This window comes from Trichosurus vulpecula, chromosome 2, assembly GCF_011100635.1.
Source record: "Trichosurus vulpecula isolate mTriVul1 chromosome 2, mTriVul1.pri, whole genome shotgun sequence".
Taxonomy (NCBI): Eukaryota; Metazoa; Chordata; class Mammalia; order Diprotodontia; family Phalangeridae; genus Trichosurus; species Trichosurus vulpecula.
The window spans coordinates 373,391,956-373,407,975 of record NC_050574.1 but is presented as its reverse complement, the minus strand read 5'-3'; the positions used below and the strand labels follow the sequence as shown (position 1 = coordinate 373,407,975).

The 16,020-nt window shown below is 37.6% G+C and overlaps 1 protein-coding gene across 3 annotated transcripts in view; it reads left to right on the top strand.

Moving 5' to 3' along the window:
- The first annotated feature begins 833 nt into the window (after nucleotides 1-833).
- The window catches only part of C2H21orf91 (chromosome 2 C21orf91 homolog), a 33,216-nt gene continuing 18,029 nt past the window's right edge, over nucleotides 834-16,020 (top strand). Inside the window, exons 1-3 of one of the 3 annotated variants that reach the window (XM_036745656.1) lie at nucleotides 936-985; nucleotides 2,997-3,101; nucleotides 3,212-3,343. In XM_036745656.1, the coding sequence (XP_036601551.1) occupies nucleotides 3,220-3,343 (124 nt within the window). In that variant the 5' untranslated portion in view covers nucleotides 936-985; nucleotides 2,997-3,101; nucleotides 3,212-3,219. Of the gene's footprint in view, nucleotides 986-1,127; nucleotides 1,162-2,996; nucleotides 3,102-3,211; nucleotides 3,344-16,020 lie in introns of those variants that run through there. The other 2 variants (XM_036745653.1, XM_036745657.1) reach the window with 2 other exon arrangements.

The following is a 16,020-nucleotide window of genomic DNA, read 5'->3' as shown; positions in this document are numbered from 1 at the left end:
GAATCTTTGCAAAAACAAAAAAAAACTGAACAACAAAATTAATGCAATAATTTTTCTAATTCCCATCATCTGATTCCGGCAGCATCGATTTTACTTATGCAAAATCATTCTAATTTTACATAATCAGCATGGGCTTTATTTTATTATCTTTTTTATTCCCCAGAGTCCTAGGATCCTAGGGCACAGCCGGTCCTACCTTGAATGAAAAGCTTCCAGTACTCACAAGAAACATTTGGATCTGTTTTCTAGGGCCCAGACTAAATGCTCATCACCAGCAATTTGGCCACTTGGTGCTGAATTCTTCCCGCCCCCCCCCAACTTGGCTGCATTTGGGATAAACACGAAAGAAATAGGGAGGCTCACGTGAGCAAAAATAATCTCTATCGAAATTCTGGAGAGGTGGAAAAAAAAAGGGTAAAGCTACATAGAGAATACTTCTCTTACGTGTTATAAATTAACATAGGTGGATGTAGCCCTGGCAAGGGCAGTGCGGTCTTCCACGTTCTCCATTTTTCCAAAACAAAAAACACGACAGAAGCTCGTAAAATCCAGAAACCGGAAGGGGCAAGGCGAGAATTGAGAGGGTGGAACGTACCATTCTAGACAGCCAAGTTTTGGGGGAGAGGAACATTCCCTCTCGCAATTATTCAAGAGTTTTCTTTCAAACACCTCAAAATTTACACCACTTAACATACCAACTCTTTTTTTTAAATTCATATTTAATATCACCTATTCCCAAATATTACTTTAAGACTGTTCTAATTTTTAGCCTCAGGAATGGACTCTTCCAGGTCCCTCTTCTTGCCCCTCCCCCAGGCCACCGTTTCCGCTTTGCCGTAGGGGGAAGGGGGGCTGAGCGGGGAAGCGGCACAGTCTAACTTAAGCCTTCGCTGGGGTAGGGAGGAATACATTTCTCCACAAATGGCGGCGGTCCTAAAGAAAGACAGTCAAGAATAACTGAAGAAACCCGTCTGCGAGTTGGGAGGTATGTGCGACAAATGAGTACAAAGAACATTTGGAGACCCAGATAGGCATGCTTGCTTCCTTCCTTCCCCTCCGAGCTTCTCTGGCCCCTCGGAATAGCCGCGGCCGCGGCGGGGCGGGGCCTCCCTCCGAGGCTGCCCCGAAGCGGCGGAGGTGGCTGAGGTGATCGAGGCAGGGGTAACCATCTTCTCGTGCCTGCTCTTTTCTCTTCTCGTCCCCTCGCCCCCCAGTTTCTAGCCCTGCCTTTTCCTCGGGGTCCCGGCAGATCGAGCGCTTGCTTGACCTTCGGGGTCTCCGGGCGCCCTCGACCAAGGAACCCCCAGGGTGGGGGGCGAGCCTTGGAAGTGGGAGGGTCCTTCTCCGGGGGAGTCCCCGGTGTATTTCTTTTGCCCTTTGCCAGGCACTTTAAAAACCTCTTTTTCCTCCTAAAAGTTGAGGGAAAACACCTGTAGGGAGTGGGGTGTCTCCGCCCATAAACTGCTCCCTAAGAACGTAAGCGATCTGAAATTAGGGATTATTTTATTCCCTGTGTCTCTCTACCCTCTATGCTTGGCACGTAGGAGGCGCTTAAAAATACTTGTTCATTGATTCTGTTGCATCTCACCTCCCCACCCCACCCCCAACCCCCACATTGCCTCTTATTTATTAGGGATATACTTAGTTTGTTTATGCTCACATACACGTTTTTTTCTCCTTATAGACTACAAGCTCCTTGAAGGCAGGAACATTAATTTTTCTTTATATTCCCAGTTTTTGGCACGGTGCTGGTCCTATTGTAGAATAGATGCTTAAATAAATGCTGGTTGATTGATTCCGCTTATCTAGGTGGAAGTGTCGTTGGAGGCCCCTCCCAGAATTATGTGGAACCCATGACTTCTCAGCACTTACCTCTTTCTTCCTTTTTCTCTTCTACCCCCAAAGATGATTCAACTTCTGATTTCTAGGTGCTCTCTTAAGTTAGTTGATGCTCTCCTTCCCTTGATTCTATGACAGTCTCAGATACCTCCTCTTTTCCTACCTAGCTGCATTCATTTTAGATTTTTTTTTTTGTTATTCCTCCACAGTATGCCCAGCAAAAGTCTGAATTGGGAAATCGCATCATCTTGCAAGATACTATTAATTTTCCTGCTCTCTCCTAATCTGTATTCTGTCCCTGCCTTTAGATGGTAGAGTCTTTTAATCTTGACCATTTAAAGAGAGAAAACTAGAGAGGCAGATCCTCACACTTCTCATTTAAAACACATTCAGTTTGAATTTCCTTGACCCCCTCCACCCCTTTAAATACCTTTCTCCCCTAGTCCGTGAGTTTTCTGCTTTCATTTTCATTGTTTCTTCTGTTGTATTGTAAGCTCCTTGAAGGCAGGGACTTTTTTTTTTTCTATTTTTGTCCCTAGTGCTTACAGAGCCTGGCTTATCATAGGAGTTTTATGTTTATTGACTCTTTACGGTGCATATTTCACTGCCACCTTAGGATAAACTTACCCTTCTGCTTGCTAGAAATGACAAGAAGTTAACTGTTGAGTATTTGATGAAAGTGCTACGAATTGTATTAGTCTTACCCACCCACCTCCCACATTACTGATTAAACACTAGAATAGACCTAAAGATTATTTTAGTTGTTCTAATATTTCAGATACAATGTTTAAAAGAAGTACTAGAATGTAATTCCCAGAAATCTTTCTAGTTTCCTAAACTAAATTGAAACATACTAAATAACCTCTATTGTTTGGATAATAGTACAATATATTCTTTAGAGAAGAAAAACCTAGTTTAGATTCAAAGGACAGTTTTCAGATCTTGTCTCCAAGACTGGGCAAATAACTGCCTGGGTCCTCTATTTTCTCATCTGTGAAATGAGAGGGGTTAGACTAAGGTATTCTCTAAGATCATTTCTAGATCTAAGTCTGTGATCCTGTTAAGACTTTTTTTTTTAACCTGGGAATATATAAGCTTATTAAAGAAAAGTAGACTTTTCTACTAATTTCTGACTAATGTATTACTTTAACGTTTAGGTGGATCTTTGCATTTGTCCATGTGTGAGAATTCCTTCCATTAGTGCAGATTTCAACCCATCCATGCCTTCTCATCCTTTGCAACTCTTAGAGGATCCACCCAAGGTACTAGGGGCCTTCCTCTGAGTCATGTTACTGTTTTAAATAAATGTTTAAAAATACGAAGAAAATGTAAATGTACTGAAATTGAAATGTTGTCTTCTTTTCCCTAATAGGGGCAATTATGAATGAAGAGCACTTTGTAAACATTGACTTAAATGATGACAACATTTGCAGTATTTGTAAACTGGGAACAGATAAAGAAACGCTTTCCTTCTGCCACCTTTGCTTTGAGCTCAATATTGAAGGTAAGTGTACTATGCAGTTTAATAACACAACTTCCATATAAAACCAATGCCCTACACCTTATGATGACATAGTTATACACTGAAAACAAAGTAGTATCCTAGTACAAAATGGAAAAATATGTGACTAGGGAATCAATCAGTAGACATTTATTTGCACCTGCTATGTGCCAAGCACTGTGCTAAGTACTAGGGATACAAAAAGAAGCCCTCAAGGAGCTAACAATCTAATGGAGACAATAAGCAAACAAGTGTGTACGAACAAGCTCTGTTCAGGGATAAATAGCAAATCCTTAAAAGTCGGAAGGCATTAGAATTAAGGAGCGTTAGGAAAGACTCCTTTAGAAGATGGGATTTTAGTTGGGAATATTTTTGTTCATTTGATTACTTTCCTCTTTTTTTTTTTTATTCCTTTAGAGTAAAAGCCTAGTACAGCTATCACTAGATCAAAAGATGGGCACAGTTCAATAACTTTTTTAGGATATGGTTTCAAATTACTTTCCAGAATAGCATCACTAAAAATGCATTAGTATGTCTGTCCTCCCACAGCCATTCTAACAATTATAGTTTTCCTTTTTGATACCATTACCCATCTGATCAATGTGAGGCACAACATCAGAGTTGTTTTAATGTACATTTCTCTTGTCAGTGATCTGAAGCATTTTTTATATATAGTCGGTGGTTATTTGCTTCTGTCCTTTAGAGAACTACCTGTCCCTATTCTTTATTAAGGAATGGCTCTTGTTCTTATATACTTTAATGAGTTTCCTATGTATCTTGAATATCATGCCTTTATCAGAAAAACATGCTGCAAAGATTTTTCCACAGGTAACTGTTTCATTGACAGTTTCATTGCATTCATGCCACAGCTTTTCAAGTTTATGTAATCAAAATTGTCTGTTTCCTTTCCTCCCTTGTGATCTTTTCTCTTGTTTGGTCAAGAACGTGTTCCCTGGGCATGGTTAGGTGTTTCTCTGCTTTTATAATTTTTTATGGTGTGACACTATATCCAAGGCACATATTTCTCCAGTGTTTGTTTTGGTTCATGATGTGAATAGTGGTCCAAACCAATTTGTAACAGACTACCTTCCTGTTTTCCTAGCAGTTCTTGTCAAACAGTAAGTCTTCACCCCAATAGTTAGTATCTTTGGGTTTGTCTGACATTATGCTAATATGTTCTTTTTTTCTGGATCTTAAGTTGCTTTCAGTTTTTCAGTTAGGAACAAAGAGTTTTTGATGATTTCCTGATATAAGGAGGGGGTCAACTGAGTCATCAATCACACCATCACTTAAAGTAACTAAAAAAACACTAATCTTTATCTTTATCAGGTGAGAAAATTTTTACTGAATTAATCAAAGGCATCAAACTAATAATGTATGCCCAGTCATGCCATATGAATCTTCTCTATAATAGCAAGCTGGTTTGGAACCCAGCATTTGAGTGTCAGGCAGATTAGAAGAAGGAGCAGTTCCACTCAGGCCCTTGAAAGGGGATGCTTGAAGTGAATGGCACAAAAATAGAATGCTTCTCTGGCACTTAAAATTAACAGCCTTGATTTATATACCCTATACTGATGAGGATAATTTATATTGTTCTACTTTGTTCAGCTCTTTTGTAGCATATACTCTAGCCTACAACTACTGAGAAAATTTCAATGTGTACATGTCTGTTTAGTATACAATAAGCATAATAAGTCCTGTAGCTGAAACAAGATCTTCTTGAATTTAAAGAAACAGCAAGTTTTTTTAACTCAAAAAATTGAAGTTGGAAATGACATTTTACTTAGTACTATTTCTAAACTATAGAATTTGTTCTTAAAGAAGTCTTGCCAATTTACCAGTTTTGCTAAGAAAAACATTAAAATTTAGCTTTCTACTAGGTTTTGTGGTGCTAGTACACAAGTCCTATAAGTATGTTCCCATTTGTGGCTTTGTTTTTTGATTTTACCACCTCATTACCCTTAATAAGACTTTTAGCATAACAAAGGCAGGAAATCAGGCTAATCTGAATCAACTTTAACTTTTAAATTACATCAACATAAAATTGTAACTAAAGAGGGTAATCACAGGGATATTGCCAAATACTGTACAGAGAATAGTATACATGTTTTGATTATTAATTTCGTTGTCTTTTTAAATATTTTTTGAAATAGAGGCTAAAAGCATGACTTTATATGTTTTTAGTTGACAGTTTTTCCAGTTTACATAGTGATTCTTCTTTTGGCTTCTTAATTTATACAACAGCATCTTACTTTATTAGTCTTTTTTCCCCTCTTTTGAAAAGCCAGTGTAATATAAACTCAGCCTAGGAATAACAGAGAATATTTTGAGCTTCATATTTGTTGATCCTTCTGAGTAGCTTTTAACTCTTATAATATTACCTGTTTCACTATATGTAATAATAACAGTTGAAATTTATACAGTACTTTAAGGTTTAGAAAGTATTTTAACATGCATTATATCATTTGATAACAGTAACCTGGTGTAAGTCTTCATCACCTCACTCCTGGTCTATTGCCTGCTGGTTGGTCTCCCGGTCTCAAGTCTTAGGCTGTCAAATTCATTTTCCTAGAATGTAGGTCTGACCGTATCACCTCTCTACCTCCCAATCAAAAAACTCATAAAAGGAGTGGAGCTCCTTTTACCTCCAGAATCAAATATAAAATCCTCTGTTTAACTTTTAAAGCTCTTCATTACCTGCCCCACTTCCCAGTTTGGATTTTTTTTTTTAATTAAAGGGGCCATCACTTGATTCATTTCTTAAATTCACTGAAAGGGCATTTCCTCACTCAAAGTGAGAACTTAAAAGGACCAAGATCTCCCACTGCATCCTGTGCCATCTGCAGTCGTCCTGATCGATATCAGGCCACTGGACGCAAGTGGCTCTGGAGGAGAAAGTGAGGCTGGTGACTTTGCACAGCCCTCCCTCACTCAAATCAAAGTCAACTGCAAGTCATATCATTGTCTCCCTGATGTCATGGTCCTCTTTGAAAAAGGACAAATCACACAGCCTTTCTAGTCTTCTTATACCTTATTCAGGTCTGCTTATAATGGTTACGAATTTATTTTTCTTTTGGGAAATACTTCAATCTACAATTTTTTTTTATACTGAGTTGGGGTCTTGTTTGGTTTACTCATTTCTCCAGCTTTAGTTGCCAGGGCCAGGATTCACTTCTGGGTGGACAATTGATCATATTTGGTGTTGACCTGGGGATCTTCTCTTCCTGGGATTAGGTCCGCTGGGAGCTCTGGGGTTCAGAGTACAGAGACCTCCATGGCTTCTCAAGACTGAGTGCTAAGAATCTTGAAACCCCTCGGCTTGGGGTTTCCAGGTCTGAGTGCTGCCAAAGTACGATGGTTGCTGCCATTTCCCCAGGGCCTTCAAGGTCCCCACTTGGGGGTCTTCTGAAAGGAGCCATCTGCTTTTGCTGCATCTAGATACAAAGCTTTGCAGTACACAATGGCTCTGGTTACACTAAGTCTGCTAGCTTGGTTAACTAGGCTGTCACTGTCTTTGTTGGTGGCTCCCTTTCCCATTAGCCATGGGCTTTTGGCTGACTTTTTGTGCAATTCTGGGGTGGAGGAAATCACTGTAATTTCTCATTAGATTCCTTATTTCATCTGGTATGGATTTCAGGTTTTTTGTAGCAGCTATTGGTCTTTTTTAATCTTAGCACCTTTCCTCTGATATTATCCTCAAACTGTCCTCTATATATTCTTGTTTGTATGTTGTATCCTCCATGAGAGTGTGAGCTCCTTGAGAGCAAGGTCTTGCCTTTCTTTATATCCCTAGCACTTAATACAGTGTCTGGCACATAATAGGTGCTTAATAAGTGTTTGTTGACTTCACTTGACTTGATCCCTACACCAAACCTGTGAGGTAGGTACTATTTTTAAAAACACATTTTTGTCACATGATGATTTTTTTGTTGTTTTATCTATTTTTGGATGCTGAATTAAAACTGCAAAGGGAATTTCTTTCACCCATAGTTATTGAGATGTGAATTCTAATATAAGTTATGTAGTAAGAGGAAGTAATAATATATGGTTTAGTTATGGCATACTAGAGATAATGAGAAATTGCTAGATGGTTTGTATTTGCATGCTTTGTGAAACCCTAGTTTATTTGCTTTGAGGCAGAGCTTGCTGGGACATACTCAAACTTGTCTTGCATTAAAACTAAGTATTTAACTGACTATCTGTCAGTTTTATGCTAGGAATCATTTGCTATACAATCATCATTATTATTTCTGATTTGTTTTCTCAAATGTTTTATACTTCAAAGATGTTTTTGTGTATTACTCCAATTAATATATCTCATAAGTATGTTAGTCAAATGAATCATTTTTTTGTGTGCAGTGAGCTGACTTATATCTGAGTCAAAATTTTATTCCCCTCGTTAAAGCATATGAAATTTCTTTTGCTTACAAAATAGGGATCAGGATAACACATGAGCCCTTCCCCAACTTGTGCTGTTTCAATTATTTTACTCACTGGGTAGATACATGGTCTCATCCTGTGTGATCTGAGTTCCTATGATTGAGAGAGAGCAAAAAGATCATTTGTTTAGAAATATATCTGGGATTATTTCCAAGTCGAAATGTACTGTATAGTGTCCAAATCTACTATCAGCTGTTTACCTTGAGAAAAACTGCTTGTACAGAAATCACTGGAAGCCTGAATTTGGATGAAAAAAAATGAACTAACGATTCAGATTTTAATGGACTTGGCATGAATGATAAAGTGGGAGGCCAGCAAGGCAGTGATTCACCCATTTAAAGAATGCTTTCTCTCTCCTCAGAGCCTCATTTAATTATTCTTAATTATTTAAATAGATTTAAATGACTGGAGTTGTGATCTCAGTTTATCTAACCATGAAGTTGAATTTTTAGCTCCTATACAAAAATGATATAATCTCCCATAAGAGTTCCCCAAAATATGTTCATAAGAACATATAAGTATGAAAAATATTCTTGGCATATCTGTGTGGCTCATTAGAATTATAACTTGTGTACACTAAATATTACTGCTTTGGGAACAGGACAGCAGTAACACAAAAACCATAAAAAAAATTTTTCTTAAAAGCTGCTGGCCTCAAAGGAAAACCAGTTCTTTGGAAGAAAATATAATATGCTTGGGGCAGCTAGGTGGCGCAGTGAGTAGAGTACTGGCCCTGGAGTCAGGAGGACCTGAGTTCAAATTTGGCCTCAGACACTTGACACATTTACTAGCTATGTGACCTTGGGCAAGTCACTTAACCTCTTGCCCTGCCTTCCCCCCTCCAAAAAAAAAAAAAAGAAAATATAATACGCCAATCACTGGTGAATCCTGGAAAAGTTTTGGCTTATAGAAAAACTTGCGTCAAGATGAGGGATCAAATGGTAATTTTCTTTGTCTGAAAAATAAATTTCCAAGAGTCAGTGAGGCCACTCATTTCTCAAATGTATAGAGAACTGAGTCAAATTTGTAAGAATACAAGCGATTTTCCAATTGATAAATGGTCAAAAGATATGAACAGTTTTCAGGTGAAGAAGTCAAAGCTATCTATAATCATATGAAGAAGTACTCTAAATCACTTTTGATTAGAGAAATGTGACATAAAACAACTCTGAGGTACCACCTCACACTTATCAGATTAGCTAATATGACAGGAAAGGAACATTATAAATATTGGAGAGGACATGGGAAAATTAGGACACTAATGCCCTGTTGGTGGAGTTGTGAACTGATTCAACCACTCTGGAGAGCAATGGAACTGTGCCGAAATGGTAACGAAACTGCATAGCTTTTGATCCAGCAATCCCACGTCTCTGTATCCCAAAGAGATCATAAAAAGGGGGAAAGATCTATTTATACAAAAATATTTATGGGAGCTCTTTTTGTTGTGGCAAAGAATTGGAAATTGAGGTAATGCCCATCGATTGGGGAATGGTTGAACAAGTTGCAATATATGATTGTAATGGAATACTATCGTGCTATAAGAGACATTCAAGATGATTTCAGAAAAACTTGGAAGACGTATGTGAACTGATACAGAGTGAAGTAAGCAAAACCAGGAGGACGTTCATACACAGTAACAGAAATATTGCATTATTCTCAACAATACAATGATCCAAGCAAGACAATTCCAAAGGACTTATGATGAAAAATGCTATTCAGCTCCAGAGAAAGAACTAATGGCGTCTGAATACAGATCATACATACTTTTTTCACTTTTTTTTTTCATTTTTTTGTCTGTGTTTTCTTTTGCAACATGACTAATATGGAAATGTTTTGCATGCTCGCCTGTGTATAATCTATGTTAAATTGCTTGCTGTCTCAGGGAGGGGGGAGGAGAGGGAGAGACAGAAAATTTGGAACTCAGAATTTTGTGAAATGAACATTAAATGATTGATTTTATATGCAATTGGGAAAAATATTTTTTTAAAGAATCAGTGATTGCACAATCAAAGAGGACATTTATGGATCCTCAGATAAGGAAAGATTTGGAAGACAAGTATCTTCAAGAACAGTTGAATGAAGTTGAAGTAGCTGCATAGGAATGATTTTTGGAAGTGACCAGAACTTTGGGGCAAACTGCAAAGCAGAAAATTACCAGAAATTGTCCATAGTAAAACCCTCAAAGCCTATAAAATTATGGAATGGAACATGGCATTCAAGAGCTGTTTCTTGGATTTACATTTGGACTTCTTCCCAGAAAACTCAGTGATATCAGTGTCAAACAAAAAGAATGCTTCTATCAAGGAATCTCAGTGGAAAAGAAATACTAGAACAAGTAGAGTCCAGGCCTGTGCTGGCTAACTAAATATTAGATGCTGCAATGAAAATATAACAGAAAATCATCAGAGACCAAATTCTAGGTGAGTTAAGCACAATTTTTGTTTACTTACGCATGAGTTTTAAAAACAAAACTGACTCCCATAACAATGGTGAAACTTGAAGTCATATTTGAAGTCAGCATCCAAAAAACTTTCTTTGTTATGGTCCAGTGTTATTGTCCTCATTGTACAATTGAAGAAACTGAGGCTCAGTGACTTGACTAGGTTTACACAGCTAGCGAGTACCCTGTCCCTATACAACATTTCCTGTATAATATCAGAACTGGTCATTAAATCACTGACATTGTAGTCCTTGCTAAGAATCTGAGTGTATAGTTCTTACATGAATGATCCTTCATTAATGTGTGTACATAAAGTAGAAAAAAATACGATTTTATATTTTTCATACCTCCATGGATATTCTTTTGGAAGATTGCAAATTTTCTTTGCTTTGTCCTTTATAATAAATAGGAAAGAGACAAAGGTGTCTTGTCTTTTATAATAAATAGGGTAAGATCAGAATATGTGAATATTCACACAAGTTAATCTTCAGAAATCCTAGCACTCACTATATGCAGTGTAGTCTTAAAAGTGAAGTCTGTGTCATCAAGTAGCTGAATAGGTTCAAGACTGGAGGCTCTTTAATGTTTCTAGGAAAGGCTTCTAAATCTAAAGTTATTTAGTTTTAAAAGGTTCTCATTAAGGATAGGAAGCTGAATCCTAAGAAGGGACAATAAGAAATAGAGCTCAGGCCTGGCCAAAAGTAGAACCTTTTGTGTTATTTGACAACTGCTTCCCCTTTGCAGTCACATCCATACCCATACTGTTTCCTTAGCCCCATACTGCTGAAAAATCTGCTGTTACCAAACTTACTATAACTTTCAAGCTAATGAGACTGACAAGAGCAGGTTGCTAGGGGGGAAAATGATCTATGGAAAGTTAGGAGCTGGGATTCTATCTTTAAGTAGGACTGTGGTATATATAGTCAGACAAGAGAGACATGATCTGATTCTTGAGGCTGCAAAGCTTTTATACAACCCTTTTTTATTTTATGCAAAACCAAGTAGATATTAGGAATGACAGAAGTATTAACCAGACCTTACTTTTCTGTTAATAAGCCCTTCTTTTCCATTATTCAGAATTATTTTTTCACAAGGTCTAGCAAATCCCTGTAATGTCAAGCAGAGTTTCTATTTTGCCACACTCTAAGAAAATACTCAGCTGTCCTCTGGTGTAATCCACCATGTTCACCTCCCCTTACCTTAACCTAAGTTAGTTATCAGCCTTTGAAATGGACATCTTACTACGGTTCTGAGTAGTTATTTCAGAAGAGAACCAATAACACGGAGCCTTATGTTTTGTTTTGTTTTCCTTTAGCTAAAGTACTATTTTTAAAAAATTTAAAAAGACAAAAAAAAACTTCATACCTCCTGATCTTCCCAGTTATTCTAAAAAACTAGAAAAGGTTTGTGTGATCCAGTAGATTTTGTGGTTTCTCTAGGTATATTTAGTAGCTGAGGTAAGGATGTAGGGCAAATTTTGACCATGAGGTCAAAAATTATTTTAAATTCAGTATTTGATTTTAAAAGCTCAGAATAGTTATTTAGAGTGCTTACCCACAGTGTGCCATCACTTTTTTTTTTCATTTATGCTTTCTCCAACTGTCTTTTCCAATGTTTTTCTCTGACTTATCCATCACTGTCCACTTAACAGAAAGAAATGCAAGTCTTCTTTGATGAATAGGAACAGGCTTCTGCTTTTTGTCATTTGCTTCTTTTCTGCAAAAGTTGCTTTCCATTTTACCTTGTTAGTTTGAAATAGATTACAAAAGATGATAAAGCATTGAAGCTAATCAGGAATAAATAGGACATCTGAGTTGTAAATAATTTTAATTCTAGAAATCAAGTTGTTATAAAGAACAGTAAAAGCTAAATTGTGCATACTCTTTAACGCAGCAATATCACTATTAGACCTATGCTCCTAAAGAAATCAAAGAAAGGGAAATAGCCCATATGTATAAAAATATTTAGCTCATTTTATAGCGGCAAAGAACAGGAAACTAGCCCATCAATTGGGGAATGGCTAAACTATAGTATATGAGTATAAGAGAATACTATTATGCTATAAGAAATAAAGAAAACCATTTCGGAGAAACCTAGGAAAATTTGTATGAACTGATATACAGTGAAGTGTGCAGAACCAGGACAACCATTTATACAATAATAACAATATTTACATATTGATCATTGCCTTGATCAAAGTTTTTTTTTAACTTTGATCAAGTCATTGACCAACCATGATTCCATAGAACCGGTGATGAAACATGCTACCTACTTCTTGACAAAGAGTTGATGCAGTGTGAATGAGATATTTTTGATGATATGGCCAATGGCAAGAAAGTATTTTGCTTGACTGCATATTTGTTATAAGGGTTTTGATTTTCTTTCTCCTTGGGTGGTGGATGGAAGGGAAGGAAATAGATTTTTGCTTACTAAGAAAAGTAAAATAAAACAGTAAAAGCTTACTCATTAGACACGTCTTTTTTTTTTTTTTTGGATAGGGTATGAAGTCTGAATTATTGGTCAGAGACTTATTTTTTTATTTCTAAAAATAGTTTTTATTTTTTTTCAATTAACAAGCATTTTCGATTATTCTATCCCTTCCAGTAACTCCTTGTGTTGGCAATCAGAATGGGCTCTTAGCACTCAGTTCAACCAAGTGCCCTTGAAGAGTTTGGCCTTTGTTTCCTTGATTAGATTGGGAGTCCTTGGTGACCTCCTTGTCTCAGGGGAGGGCCTAGTTTACATGGGTTTGAGTGGCATGTTTGGGACATCAGAGGCTTTTAGACCACATGGGTTTAAGTTGCCTCTTTGTGATGATTTCAGGTCACGTGGGTGAGTCGCATGTGTGACTTACCCTTGACCCTGAAAAAGATATAAAACCAGGGGTTGGCTTTCTGTTTTTCAGAGCTCTTACCCACAGCTGTGGTGGCTCGCATGACTCTGGGCCAGCCCTTGTTATGAGCCGTCGGGCTGAACTTAGATGTTGGTACTATGAATTGTATTTGGTCTGTCTGTCGATGTTTGTAATTTGTTTGTATTTGCTCTGAAATTCAGTGTGCTGGCTTTTTGCCCTAAATTAAATGAATGGTATTTGTATGCTGGATTAAAATGAGATTGTCAACCCCTTAACGTTGCTTTCCTTAGTAAAGCAGATCAAAAGAACCTGGGCTTTGGCAGCATTCTTGTTGTTGGGCTTGTGTTGGTCTTTCACCCCCACAACAGCTGCTAGCCGGATTGTTGAAACACTCCTCCTTCCCGTTGGACAAATTTTTAAAAAAAATTCCCACAATACACAGCTACATAGTATGACAAAACAAGTTCCCACATTTTCCATGTCCAAAAATGTATGTTTCTTTCAGCATTTTAATTGTTAGGAGGTGAGTTGTGTGTTTCATCTTCATTCCTTATTTTTTAAGTAAGCAAAAATCTTTTTTCCCTTTCTCCCACTTCAAGTACCTCTCTATCCCCAGTTGAGAATGAAAGAAAAACAAAACTTCCATCAAGAAAAACCATTTACGGGGTAGGTAGGTGGTGCAGCGAGTAGAGCACTGGCTCTGGAGTCAGGAGGACCTGCGTTCAAATCTGCCCACCCTCAGACACTTGACACACTTAATAGTTGTGTGACCTTGGGCAAGTCACTTAACCCCAATTGCCCCGCCTTCCCCGCTCCAAAAAAGAAAGACCATTTACCGTATTGATCGTATTTTTAAAAAATGATGTCTTATTCTTTATTCTGACTCCTTCACCACTCAGTCGTATAAAATAGAAGTTGTTCATTACACTGAACAGAATCTCATTCTTTCAAAGTAGTTTGTTTTTATCATATTGTCCTTGTATTAATTGTTTTCCTGGTTCTGTTCAGTCTTCCTAGGTTTCTCTGAAACCATCTCCTTAACTATTTCTTACAGCATAATAGTAAGCCATCACATTAGTATACCATAACAGCCATTCACTAGTTGATGTTCATCCTTCAGATTCCCATTCTTTGCCACCTCAATAAAAGCTATAAATATTTCTGTACATCCTTAGATTGTTTTAAGACTAATTTTTCTGTCAGCTTCCCTCCCTTTAATTTTACCTTTTCCCTTCTCACCTTTCCTTCCTATTTGCTTCTTGTGTAAAATGAAATGTATTTCTGTACCCAGTATTCTTTTCTTTGACTAGTTCAGATGAGAATGGGGTTTAAGTGTCAGCCACTCTTCCCATTCCTTCTTCCTTGTTTGTTTTCCTTCCCCTCTACCCTGCCCAATGTCTTGCTCTTCCTCTCTCTTTCCATTCCTGAGATCATCAAGCTATAACAGAACCACTCTAAGGCCTTCTGTCTTTTCGACTCCCTTTATGACCCCTGATGCTAACTAATATTAGGGAATATACGTGTATCGTTTTCCCATCTTGGAAAGTAATCAGTTTATTTTTACCCTTTTATCATTGCTCGTTCGTATTTATCTTTTTCTGTTTCTCTTAACTCCCGTGTTTGTACTTCCAAGTTTCTATACAACCCTGGTTTATTCATCAGGAATTTTTGAAGGCCTCTTTCATCAAAGGTGCATTTTTCCCCCTGTAGGATTACTCAACTTTATTGGGTAAGTTAATCTTGGCTTTAAGCCTATATCCTTTGCCTTCTGGAATATTGAATTCCAAGCTCTTTGAATCTTCATAGTGATGTGTGAACTGTGACTCCCCAGTACTTGAATTCTTTGTTTTCTAGCTGCTTGTGGTATTTTTTCTTTGACCATTTTTAACTGCTACAACAAGAGTTGCTATAAATATTTTTGTATATATAGAGGAAACTTTTATTTCTTTGAGGGTAGACCATAGATTATTTTAAAAGAAAAGCAATTCAAATTAGTCAAATCAAGGTCATGTAAGTTATTAGAAGATGGATAGTGAAGTCAGTTTCAGAGCCTCATTCCCTCCACCGCAAAATAGCAAACAATGGAAAGCTTTGTTCCCAAATTCTGAATACCTAGTGAAACATCTGTTAGTTAAACATTTAGAAAAATGGTAATTTGCAGGGGGTTTTTTGTTTTTTTAACCAAGGTTTTACAGGTCTTTAAAAGCTAAATATAGGGCTTTAGATTTGATCTTGGAGATAATAGAGAGCCTCTGGAGTTTATTGGAGGTGACATGATCAGATATGTTTTTTAGGAAGATAAATTTGATACCTGAGTAAGAGGATGGACTAGAGTGGGGAAAAATCTGAGTCAAGAAGACTCACCAGTAGTCTATGTGTGAGGTGATAGATGGCCTGCAGCAGGGTGGTAACAATGTCAGAGGAAAGAAGGGGAGACATACCAAAGATATTTCAAAGGTAGAATTGATAAGATCTGGTAGCAGATTAGATATGAGGAGGGAAAGGTATGCTTGAGAGTGAGGAGTAAATGATAACATCTTGGTTGCTAGCCTGGGTGACAAGAACTATGGTAGTGCCCTTGGGTGCAGTAGGGAAGTTACAAGAGCAGAAGGGTTTGGGGGAAGGAGATGAGTTCAGTTTTTGATGTATTGAGTTTAAGATGTCTACAAGATAACCCATTCTAGATGTCCAGTAAGTATCTGGAGATAGGAGAGAGGTCAAGACAAAGTTTGGGGTTGGACAAATGGATGTGAGAATCTTCTGCATAGAAATGATAATTGAATCCATGAGAGCTGATGAGATCACCAAGTGAAATAATACAGAGGGAAAAGAGAAGAGGACTCTGGACAGAGCCCTGTGGGACACTCATGGTTAGCAGGTATGACCTACAAGTTTCAGCAAAGGACACTGAGAAGGAGCAATCAAACTGTAGGAGAATTAAGACAA